The 27269-nt window shown below is 43.2% G+C and overlaps 1 protein-coding gene across 10 annotated transcripts in view; it reads left to right on the top strand.

The window, feature by feature from the left end:
• Positions 1–26988, top strand: part of LOC126298657 (heat shock 70 kDa protein 14-like) — a 193445-nt gene extending 166457 nt beyond the window's left edge. For all 10 annotated transcript variants that reach the window (XM_049990079.1, XM_049990080.1, XM_049990078.1 and 7 more), the window contains 3 exons: positions 18658–18858; positions 26398–26456; positions 26718–26988. In XM_049990079.1, coding sequence (XP_049846036.1) covers positions 18658–18858; positions 26398–26456; positions 26718–26808 — 351 coding nt within the window. In that variant the 3' untranslated portion in view covers positions 26809–26988. The remainder of the gene's footprint in view (positions 1–18657; positions 18859–26397; positions 26457–26717) is intronic.
• The last annotated feature ends 281 nt before the right edge of the window (positions 26989–27269 follow it).

Genomic DNA, 27269 nt, shown 5'->3' on the forward strand with positions numbered 1-27269 from the left:
GCGGCACCTGTCCTTCGTATTACCTTTGCGCCAAAGCCCGTTACTTACACAGCCTGAGCAAACGGGTGTTTTGGGACTGCTCTCTGTAGTCTCTAGGTTCTTCTGGCTCTTCATCGTGGGTGTGGGCCTTCAAGGTTATCAGTGGCAGCCTTCCATTCCGTCCTTGCCCTTAAAGTTGGCCTTTCTACAGATCCATCATATTTAGCTCTAAGGCATTTTCTCCTCTCAGTGGAGAGACTATTGAGGTTTCTGTCCTTAAGCCTAGCAAGTATATATCATCCATTGATAGTTACCGGCCCAGCAGTCTGACCAGTGTCCCCTGCAAGATACTACACTCCTGGAAATTGAAATAAGAACACCGTGAATTCATTGTCCCAGGAAGGGGAAACTTTATTGACACATTCCTGGGGTCAGATACATCACATGATCACACTGACAGAACCACAGGCACATAGACACAGGCAACAGAGCATGCACAATGTCGGCACTAGTACAGTGTATATCCACCTTTCGCAGCAATGCAGGCTGCTATTCTCCCATGGAGACGATCGTAGAGATGCTGGATGTAGTCCTGTGGAACGGCTTGCCATGCCATTTCCACCTGGCGCCTCAGTTGGACCAGCGTTCGTGCTGGACGTGCAGACCGCGTGAGACGACGCTTCATCCAGTCCCAAACATGCTCAATGGGGGACAGATCCGGAGATCTTGCTGGCCAGGGTAGTTGACTTACACCTTCTAGAGCACGTTGGGTGGCACGGGATACATGCGGACGTGCATTGTCCTGTTGGAACAGCAAGTTCCCTTGCTGGTCTAGGAATGGTAGAACGATGGGTTCGATGACGGTTTGGATGTACCGTGCACTATTCAGTTCCCCTCGACGATCGCCAGAGGTGTACGGCCAGTGTAGGAGATCGCTCCCCATACCATGATGCCGGGTGTTGGCCCTGTGTGCCTCGGTCGTATGCAGTCCTGATTGTGGCGCTCACCTGCACGGCGCCAAACACGCATACGACCATCATTGGCACCAAGGCAAAAGTGACTCTCATCGCTGAAGACGACACATCTCCATTCGTCCCTCCATTCACACCTGTCGCGACACCACTGGAGGCGGGCTGCACGATGTTGGGGCCTGAGCGGAAGACGGCCTAACGGTGTGTGGGACCGTAGCCCAGCTTCATGGAGACGGTTGCGAATGGTCCTCGCCGATACCCCAGGAGCAACAGTGTCCCTAATTTGCTGGGAAGTGGCAATGCGGTCCCCTACGGCACTGCGTAGGATCCTACGGTCTTGGCGTGCATCCGTGCGTCGCTGCGGTCCGGTCCCAGGTTGACGGGCACGTGCACCTTCCGCCGACCACTGGCGACAACATCGATGTACTGTGGAGACCTCACGCCCCACGTGTTGAGCATTTCGGCGGTACGTCCACCCGGACTCCCGCATGCCCACTATACGCCCTCGCTCAAAGTCCGTCAACTGCACATACGGTTCACGTCCACTCTGTCGCGGCATGCTACCAGTGTTAAAGACTGCGATGGAGCTCCGTATGCCACGGCAAACTGGCTGACACTGACGGCGGCGGTGCACAAATGCTGCTCAGCTAGCGCAATTCGACAGCCAACACCGCGGTTCCTGGTGTGTCCGCTGTGCCGTGCGTGTGATCATTGCTTGTACAGCCCTCTCGCAGTGTCCGGAGCAAGTATAGTGGATCTGACACACCGGTGTCAATGTGCTCTTTTTTCCATTTCCAGGAGTGTAGAATGTATGGTGGCTCGTAAGCTCAATTGGGTCCTTGAATCTTGGAACATGTTATCGCCCCACCAGTGCTAGTTTTGGAAGAGATGGTCTCATCTGCTTCGATTGGAAACCACAGTTCTGGAGGCCTTTTCTGAGTGCGTTCATCTTGTTGCAGTTTTCTTCAATCTTCATAAGGCCTTTGACACAGGTTGGTGCCATCACATCATCCTTACTCTCCATGAGTGGGATCTTTGGGCCTCCCTCCTGATTTTTATTCGTTAGTTCCTGTCGCACTGGTCATTCAGAGTCCATGTTGACACTGTTCTCAGTTCTCCGCGGACTCAGGAGTGTGGTGTTCCACTGGTCTCAATATAAGGTGTCTTTCTTGTAATTTCTATTAATGGACTTTTGGCTTCTGCCAGACCATTGCTCACCCCTGCTCTTTATGTGGACGTCTTCTGTATTTGGGCTAACTCCCACTCAGTGGCCTTTGCAGAATGACAGCTGTTGGGGGCCATCCTGCGTGCTTTCATATGGACACACCTACATGGTTTTCAATTATCTCTCCTTAAGTCAAGGGTGGTGCATTCCTGTCATCCTACTATGGTCTGTTGTGATGCACAACACCTGACCACGGTCCCCCAGTTCCTTTTCTTAAGTCTTCTTTTCAATAACGAGCTTACTTGGTTGCCCCATAGCCATCATCTGAAGGTTGGCTCTTTTCGTAAACTCAATGTTCTTAGCTTACTTGCCCATGCCTATTGTGGCATGGATTGTTTGATCCTTCTCTGCCTTTGCTAGGCATTAGTTGTCTTGTCAGGACTATGGTTGTCAAGCTTACGGATCAATTGCCCCTTCCATGGTGCTCCACTTGGACACGGTTCACCGCCGTGGTATCCATTTAGTCACTGGTGCCTTTCGCATTAGCTCTGTCGATAGTTTTCTGGTTGATGTTGAGATCCCTCCCCTATCGATTTGGCAGTCCCAGCCCCTGGTTTCCTATGCCATCACTATCTGCTCTTACCCTGCTTATCCTTCTTATTCTGTTCTTTTCACTGCATCAGGCAGTCACCCACCCACCCTCTGGTGGGTTTACAGGTTGGGCTCCATCTCGCTTCGCTCCACTGTAACTTCCATCTCACCTCCTTGTCTTCTTCCCCATGTTTCCTCGTGACCACACCCCCCTTGGTTAGCTCCTCTGTCATGGATTCAGATGAATCTCTTCTAGGGATTGAAAGTGTCCACCATTCCAGTGGTGTCTGACTGTTTGTTCGGAAGGTTCTTACGGGTGTTTCAGGATGCCATGGTTTTTTACACAGGTGGCTCTAAATCCACTTATCATATTGGATATGCCTTCACATCTTTTTTGACACTGAACACCATCTCTTGACTGCCAAGTATGGGATGTTTACTGCGGAATTGATGGCCACCTATTAGGCCCTCTGCTTTATTAAACGGTCCTCCCTCGCCCGAGTTTTGTTATGTAGGGACTGAAAGAGTGGCCTTCAGGCTATTGGTCGGTGTTTTTCCTGCCACCTCTTGGTCTCTCCCAAACTTCTCGTGATCATGGTGATGCTGCTAACTTGGTTGATTTTCGTTGGGTTCCTGGCCACATAGTTATCCCGAGTAATAAGGTTGCTTATCATCATTTGGCGGGAGGGGGTGGGGGTGGGGGTGGGGGGAGACTACGTACACATAAGTACACATAACAATATCCAAATTGAAGGAAAATTGCAGTATATGAAAGAAAATTACACATTATAAAATATGGGGCAACTTGTACAGTACATGACATATGAACACTTTCTCACTTCTGCCACAACCAAATTAACTCGATGTAGAAAGACATAGCATTTTGTTTATAATATTTAAACAATTTGGCAAAAACCAATATTGTCAATACTGCACAAAATGCTGGTGCTGCAATCAGCATTCAAGTTTATTCAGAACTACACATGTGATGAGACCCTTCAATGCTTAGATAATATTTTTTTGTATGAGAACCCCTTTTCTTCCACCAACTTTGAGGACTCTTTGCTCGGAGAATAAGTACGGCATGTTGCTGTGGTGATATTAACTTTACGCAGACTATGATAGAAAGAAACATCACAAACATCATTATCAGGCCAATAGGACGACGGTGATGCATGAACCTTACTGTAACGTATCCTTCACAAATAACCTTCTTAACAATTTCCAAATACCAAGAAGAGTCTCCTGCACATGCAGTATAGCAGTTGGGCTGCACAGTGTGTTCTGGCCCTAGTGGCAGAAGTGCATCTGAGAAATCATCCACAATACTAAAATCTGTTATCACAGCTCAGCCTTTTTTCTCCAATCTTGGTTGGTAACTTTGGTACAATGCGGTGCATAGATTGTGTTCCAGCAATTGTTTTTGCACTTGGGAAGTGCTGAGAAGATAATGTCTCACTTGCACCATTTCATTTTTTGAAACAAAGATAATTGAAATGCCTTGCAGGTTCTCATGACAGAATTCAAATACCTGTGAAGCTGTAAGTATTTGATCTTTCCAAACTCTTTGCAAACTTGTTTTTGTGACAAGTCTTTCAACAGTGCCACCAGTACTATCACAGGGTAATTTTCCATGGCTGGTAGCAAAAAGGACCCGCTGAACTTCACATTGAAGTTGTGTTCGTGGTAGCAGATATTTCTGAAATCCTTACAATTTTTATATTGTGCAGCACAACCATCAGTGAAATATTCAAGATACACAAGATGAATTTCATGAAATTCACACTTCAAAAAATTCAATACAGTTTCTGAGGCTATTAAACCAAGGCAACATCATGTTCTAGCTCATCAAAAACAATACAAATACTTCTTGCATGCAACTGTTTGTCCTTTTTGTAATATATATGGACAGTGTGAAGAGTGCAGCTGCCATTGATCCAATGGTATCCCTGTACTTCATCTTTTACAACAAAATTGAGAGTTTCACTGAAATCCATTAAAGTTAATACTGATCCTTCAAGCGGTTCCTTCTTCATTTTCATATAATCAGACTGTGATTGAGAAATAAGAGTGTGGAGTAATTTTTCAGTTTTCTTAGTGTATCACAGGATTCTGATAGAGAAGTGATTTGAACAGTTAGTCATTCTATGAGTTGATACCCATTGACTGTACTGAACCATCTCATCAAGATCATAGTCTTCTATTTCATTTTCTAGGTGAGTTTGAAGCATATCACATGTTATTATTTTAATTAGATCTTGGTATGTTTCCTAATAGAAATGGAATTTAGAAGCAATTTAACATTTTGGTGGTAAATGCACACACATACGGTGTGTGTTCCTGATGATCCTGCAAGCATACATTGCTTTGGTCGAAGAGAATCAAATTTTGAGAATCATACTTTGCTTTCAGGATAGTTTTTTTTTTTTTTAGTATAGAGAATATAGCAAATTTTCTTATGTAGAGAGAGTCTGTGCAGGTACTTGTATTTGTGTTTAAAACACACACACACACACACACACACACACACACACACACACACACACACACACACGAAACACTTAAATCACAGTATGAATGACCATTGCTTCCCCATAATAAAAGTTCTTATTCTTCACTGGTCAGTTCATTCACACAAGTCAGGGCATTATCACATATATCTTGCAGATACTGTCCAAGAAAAGACTACCTACTTGTACTTTCAATAATGCTTCAGTCATAATACCAATATTTGTCGTAAATAATTCAAAAGATGATTGGTGTAACCTAAAAAGTAATTAATTAATGAAAAATCATTCTTTCCCATTGTTTCATTACAAAAGTATTTCACATTATTATTGTCACATGAGGGGACTTACTTTTGTTTTGGAATGAATAGTTAAAAATTGCTACAATCGAATTTTTAACCAATAATTGTCTCTGCGTACAGCTCGGTACAAGAGCTCAGACCTGCATGCTCAGTGGACACGTGACCCAAAATCAATGGAACTGGATGGTGCAATACATATAGTGGCAGTAAAACAGTGTTCTCAGATATGATTTGTTCCCAGGGAAATCCAGTGCAGCCAACTCCAGCAATTTTGTGGTGACATGGTAGTCATCAATTAGCAACTTCAGTATTTCTTTTACAATAATGTTATTTTTTACACTTCGCATTATTTCTACAAACTTATTCGTTTTGCATGACATAATGTAATATGTAGTGTGTTCATGGCGTTTGTAAATTTTTCAAAAGTATCTATGAGGAGGCAATACCTTAAAAAAACAACTATAATGTCCATGCATGGATTTTGTTTAAAAGAAATTATTTACAAATTTTTTCTGAGATGTAGATGATGGACATTGTTATAACCTTCAACCACAATAATTGCGTGGATTTCACACTCTCTCTTAGAAACAATAGCTGATCACATGATTACAACTCAGTCTCTCGTATTCGACTGCTGTGCCATGACATGCGGCCGGTGCCGTTCGTAGCTAGGTGGCGCTCCCGCGCTCATCCGATTTGCGGAGCGCCTCTATCGCCGTTTGTGTGTACTGTCGTGGCGGCACTGTTAAATGTCGTGGCACTATCACAACACTTTTCCCCCCTTGAAAAAAATAAACACTCACTTCCTTGGAGACATGGACAGCGCAGAGACATCCATGGACTCTTGTGAGGCCCCGAGGAGATCCCGCGCAGAGACACGGGAGTATGGTCGAAAATGTCCAGGACGGAAGCTCGTGCGAGGAAGGTGCCTCCTGGATGAGATGATGGGTGAAAACTCCGGAGCAGCATCCATAGGTGTCATTGACCTGGGAGTGTGCTCCAGCGAGATGGGTCCCGGAGAAGGCGGCGTCGCCACTGGGGCCGGTTCCGGAGTACTTGGAAGCGGCAGCGACGGCGGCTGCATCAACACGGACGGTAGATTGGTAGCAGCGGCAGGACTGGCGTCTCGGGCTGGTGGAGGCGAAGGATGGGGCGGTGGCACAGGCGTGGCCACCACTCGTGGGCGCATCTGGTCGTAATGGCGAACAACCGTGCCGTCGCCCGTATGGATTTCACAAAGCCGGCGGCCGCGAAGAGCCTTGACCTCCCCTGGAATCCATTTAGGGCGAGATCCATACCCTCGTGCCCACACGTCGGTGCCCACCGAGTATTTTCCCGCACTAGGGGACACAGTACAAGGCCTGACAGGGTGAAGCAGGTGCAGTAGAGTGCGCGGTTGGCGGCCATGCAAGAGTTCAGCAGGGCTGCGATCACCCAGAGGCGTGAAGCGATAAGAACTCAGAAATTGCAGCAGGGCGTCATCTGTGGAAAAATCACTAAGGAATTTTTTCATCTGGCATTTGAAAGTGCGGACAAGGCGCTCGACCTCCCCATTCGATTGCGGATGGAAGGGAGGTGCGGTAACATGATGAATCCCTTGTCCAGTACAAAAATCACGGAAGGCCTGCGAAGAGAACTGAGGGCCATTGTCCGTGACGATCGTGGATGGAAGACCTTCTAGCGCAAAGATTTTGGACAAAGCCCGCGTCGTCGCCGCAGTGGTGGGCGACGGACATCTAACAACAAATGGAAACTTCGAGAAGGCGTCAATCAACAGTAGCCAATAAGTACCGAGGAAGGGGCCAGCAAAGTCTGCGTGCACCCGTTCCCATGGCTGAGCTGGATCAGGCCATGGAGAGGGCATTGTACGAGGTGCCGCCAGTTGTTGAGCACACTGGCCACATGCAGCAACCATATGGGCGATGTCCGAATCAATGCCGGGCCAATAAACGTGCCTGCGGGCCAGGGACTTAGTCCGAGAAATACCCCAATGGCCTCCGTGCAACAGTTTGAGAACATCTTTGCGAAGAGAGGCTGGCACCACGACCCGTGGAGATGTGCCATCCGTGGCCAGAAGAACAACACCATCACGAACAGACAGACGAAGGCGCAATGCATGGTAGTTGCGAAGGGGATCCGATGCCCGGCCCCCGGTCCTGTCCGGCCAACCTCGTTGAACAAAACCGATCACCCGACGCAGGACCGGGTCCCGCGCAGTAGCTGACGCGACCTGCGAACCTGTAAGTGGAAAGCCCTCGACCGCACGACGTTCTTCCTCATCAATGTGGAAACAGAGGAGTTCATCACGATCGAAAACAGGGTCGGGGCCCATCGGCAATCGCGACAATGCATCAGCGTTGGCGTGCTGGGCCGTGGGGCAATAGTAAATCTCATAATGAAAACGAGACAAGTATAAGGCCCAACGTTGCAGGCGGTGAGCTGCCTTATCCGGAAGTGACGCCGAGGGGCTGAACAGAGAGACCAGCAGTTTGTGGTCGGTGATGAGGTGAAACTTAGAACCATACAAAAAAACGCTGAACTTTTTTAGAGCATAAATGATAGCGAGCGCCTCCTTTTCGATTTGAGAGTAATGCCGTTGCGCCTCGTTGAGGGTCTTGGAAGCATAGGCAATGGGTCGTTCCGACCCATCCTCATACCGATGGGCGAGAACAGCCCCTAGGCCATACTGTGACGCGTCAGTCGCCAGAACCAAGTGCTGACCCGGACGGAATGTGGCAAGACAAGGCGCCGACTGCAAATGAGCCTTCAGGCGAACAAAAGCCTGCTCACACCCGTCGGACCAACAGAAGGGAACGTTTTTGCGTAACAGCTGATGCAGAGGATAAGCTACCGCTGCTACGGATGGAATGAATTTGTGATAATAAGCAATCTTGCCTAGAAACGCCTGAAGTTCTTTGACCGTAGACGGCCGGGGGAGAGCGTTAATGGCCGCAACGTGCTCACGGAGAGGGCGTATGCCCTCACGGGACAAGTGGAAACCAAGATACTCAATGGAGGGTTGGAAGAACTGTGACTTGTCCAAATTGCACCTCAACCCAGCCGAATGCAAAACCCGAAACAGTGAACGTAAATTACGAAGGTGCTCCGCAGTGGAGGCTCCCGTGACAACAATGTCATCCAGATAGTTTATGCAGCCGGGAACGGAAGCCGTGAGCTGTTCCAAAAACCGCTGAAAAATGGCCGGTGCGCTAGCGACGCCAAATGGTAATCGCTGGTACTGATACAACCCACAAGGAGTGTTGATAACGAGAAATTCCTTTGGAAGGAGCGTCCAACGGCAACTGATGGTACGCCTCCGATAAGTCAAGTTTGGAAAAGAACTGGCCCCCAGCGAGCTTGGTAAACAACTCCTCAGGACGAGGAAGAGGATAAGTGTCAATGAGGCTGTGAGCGTTGACAGTGGCTTTAAAGTCACCACACAATCGCAGACTCCCGTTTGGTTTAGAAACCACCACGATCGGCGATGCCCATTCGCTGGAGGTAACCGGAAGGAGAATCCCTGAAGCTGTTAACCTGTCTAGCTCAGCCTTGACAGGTGCACGCAACGCCACCGGAATAGGGCGTGCCCGGAAAAACTTAGGGCGAGCCGTAGGTTTAAGAGTAATGTGGGCTGCAAAATCCTTGGCACAACCCAGACCAGCAGAGAACACGGACGAAAATTCACAACACAATCCATCCAGCTGTTGATACGGAATGTCCTCAGATATGAGGTGCACATCATCATCAATGGAGAACCCGAACAACTGGAAAGCATCATACCCGAACAGGTTTTCAGTTCCCGCATGATCCACCACATAAAACGTGAGGGGCCGAACAACAGACTTGTAGGCAGTGGAAGCATCAAACTGGCCCATGATAGGAATTTTCTGCTGATTATAAGTCCTCAGATTGCGCGTAACTGGAGACAAAGGAGGGGAGCCCAACGCCAAATACGTGCAAGAATTAATGAGAGTTACTGCAGAGCCAGTGTCCACTTGCATGCGGATGTCTTTATTCAGAACACGAACAGTAACAAACACCTTATTTGTTTGAGAAAGCACACAGTGAACATCCATGTCCGACGCCTCGTCCTCGTCGACAGGAACTTTATGGGACTGACACACAGAAGCAATGTGGCCTTTTTTCCTACATGAATTACACGTGGCCCAACGTTTTGGACACGCTGCCCTATCGTGCTGTACGAAACAACGGGGGCAAGAAGGAAGCGCGGAACGAACCGGCTTCTGTGGTTGCTGGTTTCGCTGCGAGCGTTGCGGCCCAACGCGACGTTGTTTACGCGAGTGAACCGCCGCCACATCTTCGTTCTCCTGTGCAACAGGCAAATTGTCCTTGTCGAGAGTTGACTGTACAGCGCCTACATCACACCACGCGTCTATTTGCGCACCAGCAGCGTGAGACACTTCAAAGGATTGAGCGATGCTTAGAACTTCCGACAACGACGGGTTTGGCAGTTGTAGGGCACGTTGCCGAACTTCTTTATCAGGAGCAAGCCGTAGAATAGCATCCCTAACCATTGAATCAGCATAAGACTCGTGATGAGTGTCCGTGACAAACTGACATTTCCTACTCAGGCCGTGTAGTTCCGCCGCCCAAGCCCGGTAAGATTGATGGGGCTGTTTACGACACCGGTAGAACGCCACGCGGGCGGCAACGACGTGGGTGTTTGTTCGATAATAGGCAGACAATAAGTCACACATTTCTTGGAAGGACAAGGAGGCTGGTTCCCGCAGAGGGGCTAACTGAGATAGCAGCTGATAGACCCGAGGGGAAATCCAAGATAGAAATAACGACTTACACATAGGAGCGTCGACAACGCCGAAAGCCAAGAAGTGTTGCCGCAAACGCTTCTCATAATTCTCCCAGTCTTCAGCGGCCTCGCCGTAAGGAGGTAATGGAGGCGGAGAAGAGGAAGACAGACGATGAGTAAGCGACGTCGACAACGCCTGAATCGCTGCCGTCAGCTGTGTTTGTTGTTCAATGAGCGCTTGCATAAGCTGTTCCATGTCTGCCCCGTCACGAACACGCAAATCCACAACGCGGTGAAAATATCCCGACCTAATCGCCAAAAAGTGTTATAACCTTTAACCACAATAATGGCGTGGATTTCACACTCTCTTAGAAACAATAGCTGATCACATGATTACAACTCAGTCTCTCGCATTCGACTGCTGTGCCATGACATGCGGCCGGTGCCGTTCGTAGATAGGTGGCGCTCCCGCGCTCATCCGATTTGCGGAGCGCCTCTATCGCCGTTTGTGCGTACTGTCGTGGCGGCACTGTTAAATGTCGTGGCACTATCACAACAGATATGTACTACAAGAAACATGACTATAAAAATATAAACCTTCCTCCTTAACCCTTTAACTGCTCTGGACATGTTAATGCGTGTGCATCTGTACCTGTCCGTGTGTGCTCTTAACGTCTTTACGCGCGCCACCTGTCATCCTACCTGGTACTCTGAACGTGTCTTCACGTAGACATGTTCAGAGTATCAGGTAAGAGGACTGGTGGCACGCGTAAACACGTCCAGAGCAGTTAAATGCTTAACTAAAAAAAAAAGTTTCCACTGCAAAAACTGTACAAACTATTGCATTTTTAAATTATAAAGGAGCTTTTTTGTGAAAGCCTGAATTCCTGAATCTATACAACTTCTTTTTGTGATAAGTGAAAAAGTAATTTACCTACAACATTTACATTTTGAAAATCTGAATATATCTAGGTAAACTTCTGCTACCTAAAATTTCAAGGATTTGCTTGACAATGGTGTCATTTCCTAAAATTTCTGGATGATTTGATGGGGAATGACCCCTATGCAATATTGGGACATGCGTTACGATGAAGTAACAGCACCCTTTGTCACACACCATTAGACAACAGTGGTTTTTGATGGACATGCTGCTTCATAAATATTGTTCATCCAATTGGATGTCTACCGGTATGTGTTTACTGGTATGTGTTTTTCGTTTGCTAAGAAAAGAACACCACCACGTTGATCCTGTTTGGACGCATTGGGTAATAATGTCACCATTGTTTACCTTTTGCATTTACTACATGAATGTCAGAAATACACGAATGCCACACTAATACCTTGCCAACAAATTGGTACTTATATGTCCGCATCAGACTCACCACACACAATTCGACAAAAACTGACATTTTGATTACACAGAATGGGCATATAATTAGCGAGTCTGGACAAATTAAATCTGTAGGTATTCAGATAGATGGTAAGCTCTCATGGAAAGCCCGTGGGTAAGATATTGTTCAAAAATTGAATGCTAATACTGATTAAGTTCAACCATTAAAGATGTTGTAGAACCTATGACTGTTTATTCAATGTAAACACATAGAACTGGAACCAATCACTGTTTTGCAATAGTTATTTATTCATTCCGTGAACCAGTTTTCAAACCTTTCAGGCTCATCTTCAGATGGTTTTCAGAAGTTGCATAGCTATTTCAAGCATAATGCTGGGTGCTGGTTTGCAACAGTATGGGCCGCTTTTGTTGTTAGTATCCATCTGTTTGCTTCCATTGTGATGACCAGTTGGTACCACATCACTCACTTCCCACAATATGTATGCACATGCTAGATGCTGGCAAGGTTTCATTATCACAGTGTATATGCACAATATTGTGTAAAACTGAGTGATGTGGGATGAACTGGCAATCACAATGGAAGCAGTCAAATAGATACTAACAACAAAAGCTGCCCATACTGTTGCAAACTAGCGCCCACCATTAGTTATGTGATTTCTGGAAAACCATCTGAAGATGAGCCTCAAAAGTTTTGGAAACTAGTTCATGGAATGAATAAATAAATATTTCAAAAAATTGACTGGTTGCAGTTTTATGTATTTACCTTTAATGCTGCTATATTCTCCATTAGAACAGTATCTGAAGTAAGTAATAGTCCAACATGAAAATTAGTCTATGTTGCTTATTTCCATTCACTTGTGACCTTTGACATTGTATTGTAGACTATTTTTGGCTTAGAAAAGATAGTTCAATCAATATGTTGTGTAAGTTTGAGAATCTCTTGTCGACCCTGTTCAGGAGTCTTGAAACTTTGACATTGGCATCTCAAAAAAGTTAAGCATATTTCCAAATTACCTACCAATAATCACTATGGGCGTCCCTTTTGTGTTTATGTAGGAAGGTGGTTGTGTAAATATTGTGAACTCATTAGTCGTTGCCACTTTGCCTCATCAGGGGGAGTGCAGTCACGGCTTATAAAGAAATGCAGTACACCAGAGCTATGAATGCACAGTTGTCCGTGTGCCTCTTAATGCAGCAGAATGCCTCGGCACAGGCTCTCCATGGCAAACTGTATCAAAATCATCACATAGATGAGATTAAACACAAGACAAGTTGACATTGTGAATATTGTTCACATTAATCAAAGTGTTGTCTCCAGACTGTGGAAAAGTTCCAGGAAATGGATTCAATAGTGGATCGACATCGCGAAGACCGTCCACGCAAAACTACGGCAGCTCAGGATCGGTATGTAATGATATCTGCACAGAGACGCCCTATAAGGAGAGTGACTACTCTGTGCCATGAGCTTCAAGAAGCCACGGGGGTTTACCGCAAGGACCCAATCTGTGCACAACAGACTTTATGATGGGGGTTCGTACAGCTGAAGACCTCTCAAGACTATAGCACCCTGTCCACATCACAGGGGTGCTTGCGTAAGAGAGGCTAGAGCACATGAACCTTGGACATGAGTCCACTGGACCAAAATGCTGTTAACAGGTGAAGTGCAAATAGGCTTGCATCCTGACAACAACTCTGTTCGCATATGGAGGTGAAAAGGGGAACATAGACATCTCTAAATGACTGTGGATCGTCATTAACAATCCGGTGGCTCAATTTTATTATGGCCAGATATCGTGTATGGCCACCACACACCGCTCATTCCCATTGAAGGCAACACGACTGCTGCAGTGTATGAAAACAACATTCTCCAACCCATAGTCAGTTGTTTGGCAGAGACTTCAAAGTGTGTGTTGGTATCTTACAGGATGTGAGATCTGAGGATTGGATTGGGCAGCATGCTCCCCAGATATAACTACATAGAGCGTGCTCAAAAAAGCGATTTCTAGTCGTCAGTATACTCCATTAATGACTGAAGCTCTCAGGAATGCTGCCATTGAGGAGTGGGACAAACGTCCCAAGAGGCCTGCAATGATTTGGTACTGAGCGTACCCTGTCCCATTCAAGAGTGCCTGAGGGTTCGTCGAGGACCTACGCATTACTGGACAGTGTGCCATACAAATCATTTAATGTTTTGTGATGTTGGAGGTCATTGCAACTTTTTTCCCCAAATGCTCCTTTTCATTTCGTAATTAGTTCCAAGAGAATGTATAGCTTTCATTTGCATAATACTCTGTGACATCAAAAAATACAGTATAAGATATCTATCTTATTTTAAGATGTGAGAACCAATTATGTGCTTAACTTTTTTTAATTGGTATATATTTTCTTTAGTGTCGTTTATTGTTAACAATATGAGCGTATTCCAAGAATTAGCAACTAGTAGGCAGAAATCGAATCTGCATTTGTATTGCACCTTGACTCTAGTACAGAAAGGCATGCAGTATTCTGCTGCATTCATTTTCAGTAAGCTGGCCACAAGAATTAAAAAAATCTCAGCAGTAATCTTTGCACTTTCAAGTCTAAACTGAAGAATTTCCTCATGGCTCACTCTTTTCAATTTTTCAGGGAGTTCTTGGAAAACAATTAAGTTAATTCTGTATTATATTGTTGATTATGCTAGTATACACTTGCAGCTAGTCATCTGCATGGGATTTGTGTATATTTTATTTTTTGTGTTATTACTTTTCTGAAGTCAATTTCATATACTGACTTCATTCCATGACCATGGAGATTTGCTACTTAATATGGTCCTATGCAGTACATGTAAATACTATATAAGTAAATAAATAAAACAAAGAAGATGAGTTCAATACCAGGGATGAATTTCAGGCTGAACTGAAAGAAACTTTTGGTGACAATCAACAGAATGTTACAACAACAGAAGAATTCATCAAGTGGTACAAGCACGTCAAGGAAAAGCAATAGAAAGGAAGACGGCTGATTCCTGAAAGTAGTCCCTGTGGAAGTTAAAGAAGACCACCATGATCTCACTACTCTCATATACCAGATTGTAAGAGAAGAGAGACAGCATTTTGTGGCAGCCAGAACTGTCAGACCAAGTACACTCAAGAATTAGTGACCAGTAATGTAGACCCCATACATCAGGAGGTAATAGAAAATGTTGAAGGAGAAGTGTATTGTTCTATGGCACTAATCTTCACCACCTGTGGGATGTGCCATGAAAAATGGACTTGGACTCATGTTGCTGTTGTCAGATGATAACCCAGCATCCAACTAACACAGGTAGAACCAACTAATCCACCATGTAAAACACCCTGCAGAAGAACAGACATTTGAGGGTGGAGGACAACAAACAGTTTTTTTTCACTGTTGGTGGCGTGGATGCTTTGTACGCTACTGCAGAGGAAGAAGACTATTAGATGACTGTTATGCCACAAGACATCAGCAATCACAACAGTCCTATTCATACCAGTCAACTGCAAATGATTATAGTTGATCTGTGGACCGAAGCTAATCACTGTATCCATGATGGGTCACTCCCCAAGATGCCATAGGCATTCCCTGTCACTGTACGGAGGCACCAGCCACTCGGCTAACCACTGAAAGGCTGCCACAGATGAAAATCCTCTATGGACAACAGTTATCAAGATGTCAGGAAAACTCACTGACATCATTCACGGCCAACTGTGTCAGGTGCTAGTCAACTCTGGGGTTTATTTTTGTGTTATGTCAAATGCTTATTGATAGCTAAAGAATCTGCGTTCCGTGATATGAAAATAATTGTCTGGAAGTCACAAATAGGAAATATGTGTAGCTGACAGGAACATGTATTGCAGAAATAACTATCAATAACAGAATACAGCCTTTACAATTTATCATTTAAACAGAACAAAGTCATGATATTATTTTCAGGGGAAACTTGCTGTAGGCATCACAGGCAATCATACAGTGTGGAAGATCAGAGCTCCAGACTGATAAAGCTATTTCAACAACCATAGATAACAAAGATTGCTTCTGGGCATTTGTTTGCCATTGAAGTTGTTGTTACCCCTTCATCGACATCGAGACATCTCCCAAAAGAAATCTACAAACCAGTAGTGATAATAAGCATTCTAGATAGGCAAGGAGTGTCGTGAGCAGCCACAATTCATCCCTAAAGGTATGTGCTTAGAGATAGCCAAACCAGTCCAGGAGGGTCAGCTTAGCGACATCAATGAAGAAACGTGCTCTACTACCACTACACATGACACAGGGAAGGAAGCTAGTATTGAACTGCCAATAGGGCCTGATGTGACCGAGGGACAGTGTCAGTTGTGGTCACTCTGCATCAGTTTTTAGATGCTTTCAAATCCTGAGTGAAGAACAGCCAGGGAAGCAGCCTATGGTAAAACACCATATCGACACTAAGGATTATTCACCAATTGGCCAGCACTCATATAAAGTTTCTCTGGTAGAATGATGGATGATCCCGGAGGGGTTGGAGATGATGTTGCAAGGTAACGTCGTTGAATATTTAGTGTGTCCTTGGTCCTCTTCGATGGTCTTCTGCAATGGTTCTTGTGAAGAGCAAAGATGGCACATGGCATTTCTGTGTCGGATCTTGGATATTAAACAAAGTCACAAAGGAAGATGTCTATCCATTGCTGTGTGTTGATGACACCCTGGACTTCTACAATGGAGCAAAGTATTTCTCAGTTATGGACATGCTGACAGACATTAGAAAATCAAGGCTGACCAGGATAAACACTGCATGCCTTCCACACATGAATGGCCTCACAGTACGCTTTAGTAACAGGTTGGCAGGTATGGTCTTGATGTACATTGACACGGAACAGAGAGAGTGGGATCAATACTGCCTATAGCGGCATTCGCACACAACTGAGCGAAGCGAGAAACTACAAGCTTCTTACTTTTCTTTCTGTTCCGCGGTTGCAAGGCGAAAACAACTGTGGATACCCTATTCCTGTTTCAGCTGGATGATACTCAGGATGACTAAATGAAACACATTACAAAGACCAAAGAAGCAAAGCAGCTGGCTCGAATATGAACCCTATATGCCCAGATTAAATACTGAATGCGCTCTTAATGCCAAGCACTGACCAATGAGGTACAGCCAAGGGGAGTTGGTACAGAGTTTGATACCTGTGCGGATAGTGAGACTATTGGAAATGTTACTATAGTCCTAGTTTGGGTCTTATCATACCCTTAATTGTGCATTGCATAATACATACAACATTTAGGACTATAACCCTTTGTCACGAAGACGAAAGCAGAAGTCCTCTGTGTGAAGCCCTGATACAGTCCAGACACACACATTGATGGTGGGAGGTTGAAGAAAACTGAAGACCAACTCAAGGATCATGGAGCTTTAAAGGGAGGGGCTACTTTCAATCCTCATACAAGTGAAGAGGATATAATGACATGACCTCAACATGAGGATCCACCAGCACTGCCTTACAGAGGACAATTGACAAGATCTAGATCTAGGGTGCTGTAGTCTGCTCCAGCGAGAACTAATGATGAAGCGAGCTGTGGCACATGAAGTGTAGTGTAGTGGTGTAGTGTAGTGGTTAGCATCGTCGGCGGCGTGCTGTTGGCCACCAGTTCAGGTCCAACCACCAGCAGTTATTTGTTAGTGTTTATCATTTCTGGGAGGTTCTAGAAATATCTTATGTTTGTAATGTTTTAATAATCTGGAGTATTAAATGACTGTATAAATAGCTGTAGTCTCTATGCAGGTCATTTCTGGTGTGGGTACTTTGGTGTCAATAATAAACATGCTTTGAGTTCTAAGTGTTGTGTTTTTGTTTTGGTGTGACAAAATTTCTCACAGACAGCAGCAGTGATCCACTAAAATTCCAAACTAATGGTGATGGTATGCTGTCTTATATTTAATGAGGTAGGAGTCTCATTCTGTTCTCACAGTACTTTTACTTGCTTATGAGATGTACAGTTGGCACCATAACATTGTTTAAAATGAAATGCAGCATCCATGCAGACGGGGGAAAGTTGTGGACGTATTTTTTAATGTTCTATGACTGGGTCATTGACAGAAAAACTGGTTTTTCTGGAAACAGCTGCAGGTCATCTTGCAGGAAAGTTGTTGGTTCCGGTTTTGAATGCTGACACTAATGACTGAGTTTGCATATTCTTCCAGTATTTTCATTTAATGATGCTTTAGGCAGTAGGTAAAACAGTGAAGGGTTGGCATTGTATGGTCACCTAGGGCTTATGTCTTATCAGTTTTTTCTGATATAAAGAACAGTGTGCAGTAGTACAAACATCAGGTATTAATCTATATAATTTCTAAACTATGAGCAGTTATATAGGTTCATGACCAAGGAATAATGGACAAAAATGATGTCCTAATTTCTTCGCATGTATATGACAGAGAGGTGTATGATGCATTTTGTTAATACATTTGTGCTTAATAGATTTAGTGATAGTGGCTGTGTTGAAGAGACAGCATGATTATAATCAAAACAAATGGAATAATAAGGTATAATGTGATAAGGGTGCTGTGAGATCTTCTATTGGTTGTTGGTGTAACAGTTAAGTGCCCTATTACAAGAACAGACAGTTTTGCCAGAAAATGCTTCAAAAAGTAATAGAGAGAGAGAGAATCTTAATTAATAACTGATTTTTAAGTAGATCAAAATAATAATATTTAAATCAATTGAACAAAAAGGGTGAGAATACCTTGAATGCATCGCATTTCCTGTATTGCTATTATCAAGTTCAGTTCATTGTGACACAACCTTCGTCCACTTTCATGTGAGATAACATAAAACTATATAAAACCAACAAGAAATCCAATTTTTTAAAACTTTTGTCATATTTTTCTGTCAGTTTTTTTCCTAACTTATTTTGTTTGTTTCATTTTTATCTACTAATTCACTTTGCTGTGGTTCTTATTTCTTTACTGAAATAAGTATTAAAAATGTTGAATGCTTTAATATCTCATTTGGCAGTTTCATTTGGTCTGTGCATGACTTTTTTCAGGCAAACGATGATAAAGTGTTGGTTATACCATCACAGACACCTGTTCCGGTCAAAGTCACAAAGAGCCTTCCATTCACAATCTCCGGAGAAAGTGTACTAGTTCAGGTTTGGGAAGCTGATGATGATGATGATGATGATGATGATGATGATGATGATGATGACGATGATGACAAAGAACAGCGAGCTGTAATTTTGGGAAATGTAAGTAAAAGTTTGTACACATTCTGTCTAATGATTTTAGTAGGTTTTTTTTTATTTTAGTGGACAATTTGGTTTTAATTTATAAAAGTGATAACGTGCATGAGAATATTCGTTAGTGCACCTATAGGCATTACCAAACAACCCCCCCCCCCCCCCCGGTCCCCGTCCCTTCCAGTTAAAAACACACACACACACACACACACACACACACACACACACACACACACACACACAAAATCATAGTCGAAGTGATGAAAGAACCGTCTGTTTTGTAATATGAAACTGTGGGTACTAGCAGAGATCACCCATGAATTTAAACTACCTCAGTTCTATAAGGAGGACACTTGATTCAAAGTTGATTGTGTCCCAATTCAAAGAGTGGCATTTTTAAAGAATGGTTTAATCAATATGTGAATAATCTGTTACTCTGCCAAGTTTCAAGAGGCACCATATTTCAACATTATTGAACACCTTTTGTGAAGGGGCCCTCACACACTCAATATGTATGCGCAGTAATATTGTGCCAATATATTGCAGGAAAGTGCAAGGCCAAGGACAGCACAATACAATTGTGCAATATTCATGCCTTTGTAGTGAACATGTTGGTGAGCAACAATGTGGAACTCATATGTATTGTTACTTGCGTTGCAAAACACAAGCAGGAATTATGCAGAATACATGAAATTAGCCTGAAAATCTTCCAGTACATCTTTCCATGGGCCACTGGCTGCGTTCACTGTGTCGTAGCTTCATAAACAACAAAAACTAATTAAAAATTAAACAAGGATATTGTAAATTATTGTGTACACATGCTGTGTTTTGTGTGCATTCTCTACTGTAACAACTGTTCCAAAAAAAAAGAAATTACTGATTACTAATTGAAAGCTTATGTGATCTTATGTCTGTGGAGTGCGAGGAAGAAAAAACATTTATACTGACAGGACAGCTGCCCTGATCCTGTTTGTCAATTCTGAAAACTGCTATAATTAAAATAAACTTTTCTGCTGACTATCATGACACATGGGCTTCAGTTCCCTCTGCCATTTTAGACAATGAGGTATATGGCATCTGAAAAAAGAAGTTTGTGACTGTTTACAAAGTACTGCATGATGCTTTAATATACATACTCCAGCACACATCCTGATCTTTTGTCATCTAATTTTTTCATTTCTCTGCAGAAATTCATTCAGTGTGAATTGAATTTCTCTTGATCTCGGCAGGAACTACTGTTTATTGCACATTACTGCCCTTACATGGTACAGTATACATTGCCATATAGTGAATGTGTGTCAGAATTGTTTGAAGCTCTACAGTCTCCTTCAATATATTGTACAGACTGTCAATACTGCTCATAGAGGGTCAGTATTATTGCAAAATAAATATTGAGCATGGGAGGGCTCCTCAAGTTTTTGAGCAGATAATTCAGTACATGCTTCCTCCTCAGTTAAAGGTTGTGAAATCCCTCTGTGGGTCCGGGGGTTAGAATAGGCCCGAGGTATTCCTGCCTGTCATAGGAGGTGACTGAAAGGAGTTTCACACGTTTCGGCCTTTATGTGATGGTCCCCGGAAGGGCTTGACCTCCGTTCTTCAGATTTTCCTGAAGAGCGAGCCAATTAGGGAAGGGTGCCTTATAAGGTGGATCGTGCATTGAGATCTTTAGTCTACTTTCTCGTTGCTGCATTGCAGTCCTGCCCATTCTCCATCTCTTGGGCAAGCACACCTTCCTGAGTTCATTTTCGACCATGGACTACTTTGCACATGATATCCAGCTCGGCTGCCACATACCCTGTTGGTTGTAGTCCCCTGACCGCACAGGGATTGCTCTGCTGATGCCTGCGCCATTATCTCCCAATGTATGCCAAGGAGTAGATGCCCATCCTCTGGGGTATCGGGACTCTCGGCTATGGCCATCCTGCCATGTGGCCTTTGCTATGGCTGTGTTGCGCCCGTGGGAAGCGCCCCTGGTCGGAGTGGGTGGCATCAGGGTGGATGGCACATCGTGAAGCGTAGTCCATCATCTCTTCCTGGTGGTGAAACACCAGCAGTCTCTAAGCGATCATGAGCTCAATTCAACGCACAGAAGTATCACCCCAAATTGTTCCCCTCCCTGGCCACACCATGGGAAGAACGTCATGCTAAGGATGGCAGCGGATCTTATTCACCCCAGTACCTTGGATGTTCGGGAGCTGATGGGGAATCTTTCATGATGAGGAAGCCTCAGTTTTTTGTTGAGCATTTAGAGGACAAGTTTGGGAAGGTAGAGGGCTTGTCCAAATGAGATCTGGGTCAGTCTTGATCAAAACAGCATCTTCTGCCCAGTCACAGGAGTTACTTGCTTGTGACAAGCTGGGGGATATTTCTGTAACCATAACTTATATGGTCCAGGGTATCATATTTCACAGAGACCTTCTTTTGCAGTCCGATGATGAGCTGTGCACCGATTTAGAGCGGTGAGGTGTACATTTCGTCTGACATGGCGATCGGAGTCCGAAGGAGAATCAGGTTGCCACTGGTGCCTTCATCTTGGCCTTTGAGGGTGATACATTGCCCGAGAAGGTCAAGGTGATGGTCTACCGGTGTGACGTAAAGCCCTATATCCCTCCCCTGATGCGGTGCTTTAAGTGCTGGAAGTTCGGCCATATGTTTTCCCGCTGTACTTCTAGCATCACATGCCGAGATTGCGGACGCCCATCACATCCCAATACTCCATGTGCCCTGCCTCCCATCTGTGTCAGCTGTGGAGAGCACCATTTGCCTTGCTCGCCAGACTGCAGGATTCTCCAGAAAGAAAGGAAAATTGTGGAGTAAAAGTCACTGGACAGACTGACCTACACTGAGGCTAAGAGAAAATTTGAATGCCTGCATCCTGTGTGTATGACATAGTCTTAAGCCACTTCTACAGCAGTTCTGGCATCTTCACCTCAGTGGTGAAGGCTGGAATTTGCATGCCAATACCACAATTGGATATTTACTGAGTGATGATAAATGGCCTTTCCAGATTAATTGGTCGGGTGACCGTTGGTGTGTATGGCATGAAACATCTGAAAGCCAGGGGTATCAGGCTGGAGGTGGGAATGGGGGTGTGGGGCATTCCAGCAGAAATGCGTTCTATTGGCTGGAGCCCGCTGACATGATGGTGAGGCAGCATAGCATAGCACAGCAGTCTGATTATTCAGTAGATGTACTGCACCACACTTTTGTGGGGTGTTATTCATTCATTTTACTTTCAATTTGGTTCAATACATAGTTGAACAAATTAAATAAAGTGGCATGACAGATGTATTACACATTAGGACTACATAAATCGTAATTAAGATGAAACATAACTCACTCGTTAGGTGTAGAAACAGATGGTAGTGTAGACTGTTCCACATTTCTGTTGCCGTTTATCAGATGAAGGTGAAATCCATAGCATCTTCCTCCTTGTGCATACTACTTCATAGTTTCCAATATTGCTTATTGATTCATAGACCTAATCCTTATGTATGTTCTTGTTCCTTCATAAAGAGCAATAACTGTGTGGAAACTGCTTCAAAATAGAGCACAGAGACTTTACAACATTTTTTTTGTTTGCGCACTCCATTTCTGTTAATATCAACAAATTCTCCTTCAAATTTCAACATGTTGTTTTTCCGTGCTCGTATCGGAGAGTAATGGTCATCATGAGATATAAGTGATATCCAGTCAGCAATAGACTCTTCTAATTCACTTTTTGCTAATGGAGTAACTAACAATTTATCATTGTTTTGGTACTTAAATGCAGTATAATTTGCAGTGTATTTCACTGCATCTGGAAGAAGATCCAGAATTGCTGCACCACCACACAGCTTTACCTTATCCATACAAATTATAAAAGTGGGTGTGCATATATATGTATGCATGTATGGGGCATTCAGAAGCCAAGCTGACTGACTCCATCAAATGAAAATGTTCAGTGCAAACAATTAGTTATTATTTTTTTTAAAAAAGCTCTAAAATTTTTCAGCATATTTAGAATAAACTGATGTTAAGGTTACGTTTTCAGCACTTTATAAATATATAAAAAAATTCAATGGCTGTCTCTCCCATAACAAAAACGACTTTGTATGGAGTCAGTCACATTGCCGACTGAAAGGTGTTGACAAAATATTGTGAGTGGTTTGTATACAGACAATTTTATGAAACAAATAAACACAAGCAGGACCATTTTACATTGTTGAATGGAAGTTTTCGTGGTTCATTTCTGTGAGGTAATCAGTGTTTCTTTCCTTGCAGCTAAGATCATCATCATACTGATCTCTTAGACAAAAGATGTGATGACTAGTTTTTATTCTCTTCTTAATAAAAGAAAAATCTGTATCATTTGGAAGGTAACTATTGACTTGAAAGTTCCTTCTGCCAGGACACAGTTTGTGTTACCTCTCGTATTTTGCAGGTATTTTATAAGAGGGAGAAAAACATTTGTGTTGCAGTTTTGATTGCTGCATGAGCCAGAGTATATGAAAATATGTTTGGCATTACTGCCATGAAGAGTCAGGTGTTTTATTAGACAAGAGCTTATTTCTTGCAAACCTCTCGAACCACCAGTTTGGGACCATACATACATGTAATCTATTTTGTAGTTAAACATGAACACCAAAATCGTGGACATAAGAGTTCCTTATAACATTGTAAGACATTTAGTTAGGGAGATATGAGGTCATAAAAAGTGAATGCGTGAAAAACTACCGCATCAAGCATGATGGTTAAATTTATTACTTCTTTGCTGCTAACTAAATTTGCAACACATTTCGCAAACAGTAATCACACATGCCACTGAATGTACCTAAAAGACTGTATCATTACATGACATACAGTACAGGAGATATGACATTACAAACACAGAGATGCTTGAGAAACGGCCACACCATGCATGATTTTTTTAAAATTTATTGCTTCATTACTACTAACTCTATTCACAACACATTTTGTAGACTGTATCACATATGCCACTTTATGTACCTGCAAAATTATATCATTATACAGCATGTAGTTCAGGAGATACGATATAAACATTAAGATGCCTGAAAATGAAACTGCAGGTTGAAATTCGCTAGACATACACTCAAAATATATGTACAGATATGCGTGAAATATGTTAAATATGTGTGAAATAAATTTGACATGTGGATATACGAGCAAAGCCGTCTGTAAACAACTCATCGTAAACCCCTGGAACAATTTCTGATTTGGTACACGCACTGGTTACAATTTGGAAAGAAATACTGATGGGGTAAGAACTGGCAGTCTCTTGTTTGGATGATTGTGATAATGTGGAGAGAGAAAGGAGGAGGATGGCAGATACTGAGGGGGGGAGGAGGAGAGAGGCACAGATAGGAGGAGACAGACAGAGCTAGGGGACAGAGAGGGGAGAGGAGGAGATTGACACAGAAAGGAAATGGCAGGAGATGAACATAGAGGGGGGGGATGGACTGATAGATAGAGGGGGAGGAGGAAATGGACAGAGAAAAGCAAAAGGATGAGATGAGATGAACAGAGAGAGGCAGAGGAGGAGAGGGAATGGGCAGATAGACGGAGGAGGAAGCAGCACATTGACAGGGAGGTGGGGGAGGAGGAGGATATGGACAGAAAGAGGAATGGGAGGTGGTGGTTTGTCAGAGACAGGGGGAACGAGATTGACAGAGATAGGGGGAAGGAGGTGGACTAATAGAAGATTGGTATAAATACATACCATGGCAATTCCAAGTACTCAGCTAGCATGTTAATAAATTTTCTTCAACATTCACAGCTTCTGGGATTTCTCCCGTTGGTGATCCCTCGACAACATTTATACGTAGGGATACCGAATCTGGGTTGACATTACACTGAAAAGACTCTGCATTTAATTCTTCAGTAATTGGTGTGTTTCCAGAGAAGGAAGTATCACATTACCTGGAAATTTAAGGAGACACACCTCATTTCTCTCTTCAAATACAAAATATTTCTAATCCTCACACCCTAGGAGAAATTTTTTCCAAGCAATCTTCATTTATTCTGGAAGTTAATATATAGCTGACTTTCATGCTTTTTAGGCTTTCAAAAAGTCCAGAGAGATCTTATTGACGTAATGAAACCTTTTTCGAAAGGCAACAAACTGTCTCTCTCACCACCTCGCACTCGGGAACAAATGTCTAGGAGTCTCTTTAGAGTATTCTCCTGAATTGTGTCATTCATTCCACATCCCCGACGCAGAGGTGAACATTCATCTTTTGGAACTCTTAGAGCTCGAGAAATTAAAGACACCAATAACGAATTCATTCTGCCATCCTTAAATTCTGCTTTGCACGTCCTCTTAGATTTAAGTGTGCTTCAGTACTGTGATTTGTTATCATTAGGTCACTTTTTATGTTTAAAAATTTATTTAAGATAATTTTTTTAGCTATAATTAATTGAAGTGTTATTTATGCTCTTGCTTCTTACCTCTTTGCTTACATCCTGGCTTTGTATAGTTTCTTCTCCATGTCAGTTTATGCTGGGAATTGCTTTGGGTAGTAGCTTCCTTCTGGAAAGTAACCCTAGAAGTTTGTTTCTTGAGTCTCATTCATAATCTTCAGGCCAAAAATGAATTGAATGTTCATGTACAGTTACCACATTCACTTTGGCTGCATATTTGTGTCGAACTGTTGCTCATCTTTGGGAAATGCGTGATAAATAATGTTTGTTATCTTTTGAGCAATATTAATGCATTGTACCACAGCCCAATTTCAGTTATTTTCTTTACACGCACAGCCACAACAGTTATCAAAGCGACATCAAGGCGTACAGAGGTGTCGAAGAACTTCTTGCTCACCTGGAGCCAGAATGGTTTACCTCCTTATTCTGTTGTCCGTGGGAGGAGGGAACGTTATGGTCTGGGGAATGTTTTCATGGCATTCCCATGATGATCTTGTCATTGTGGAAGAGAGACTGCAGCAATGAAAGTATGCATCTATTCTTGGGGACCATGTTCGCCCTTACATGCAATTTGTTTTTCCTAGGCACGTTCACATGTACCAGCAGGACAAGGAGCATGTCACACAGCTCACACTACACATGTGTAGTTCGAAGAGGGCCAGGATGAGTTGACTGTGCTCCCCTGGCCACCAAACTCCCCGGATTTAAACCTGATCAAGAATCTCTGGGACAACCTCGATCAGGCTGTTTGTGCCCCTCGATCAGGCTGTTTGTGCCATGGATCCTCGACCATGAAACCTAGCCTAGCTGGCCACAGCACTGGAACTGGCATGGCTCCACATTCCTGTTGGCACCTTCCAGAACCTTATTGCACTTTTCCTGCATTTCCTGCAGTGGTCTGACACTTTGTGTGTGTGTGTGTGTGTGTGTGTGTGTGTGTGTGTGTGTGTGTGTGTGTGTTTCTTGCAATAATTATATCAGTTATCAGCATCACTCAGTTCAGTTTGTGTGTATATTGTTGTTTTTGCAATTTGTTTAAACATTATGTTGAAGTCTAAGAATATGTTTTTAATGAAGCAAGCAGTAGCTTTAAATGTCCTATACAGTAAATGCAATAAATTGTTTCAGCTGACGCTTGATGGTGTGTCCGCTTCCAGCAGTTTGACTGCTGAAATAAATGTAAACAGGTATGTAAACTTCATATTTTTGAATGTGAAGAGGGAGGTGGTTGTTGTTATTTTAATGTATGAATAGTCAGCAAAAAAATATATGCCTGCCACATATTTGACCAGTTGACTGACCCGCTTTTTTTCTTTTTTTATTTATTTTTTTAAATTTTTATTATTTGCTAATGTTCAAAGTTTAAAAATTTAATTTTATGGTATGTGTTGCAACTTTGCTTTGCTACTCTGTTGCCTTTGATATTCATTCACTTTTCTCCCTTTTAGTATTGGAAGTCTGCATGCAAGCATAACTGATACTGCAACACAGAAGAAATCTTCCTTTCGACTGGGTCCTCCACCACCAGATAAACAATAGTTCTCAAACAAGCTGGTTAACAACCATAATTTAGGGAAACAATATTTAACAAAATTTTTGCTAACATGTGTTGACATAAATCTGTCAATAAGCAGAATGTGTTCAAAAATATGTTTTTTTAAATTTGAAAAATGATATGTTGATATTGCCTGTGATATTAAAATAAAATGATTTCATATACTTATTGAGCATTCAGCCATCCTCTCCCCTTTTTCTCCTTACTGTTAACAGTAGTAATTCGAGAGTGGTTTTTATGCATTTGGATGTTGCATATGCATTGGCATATTTGGCTCCTTCTCACTGGTTATTGCATATTTTGACTAAAAACTAGTAATCATGCATATTTTCGCCCTATGGTTACAATATTTTAAAAATTTAGATGGGCAGTCTCTAGCTCGATCTAGTTTTGATGTCTTACAGATGGACCGCAACCTAGAACTGCATGCAATCACTAACCGAGA

The sequence above is a fragment of the Schistocerca gregaria genome, chromosome X (genome assembly GCF_023897955.1).
Source record: "Schistocerca gregaria isolate iqSchGreg1 chromosome X, iqSchGreg1.2, whole genome shotgun sequence".
NCBI classification, from domain to species: Eukaryota; Metazoa; Arthropoda; class Insecta; order Orthoptera; family Acrididae; genus Schistocerca; species Schistocerca gregaria.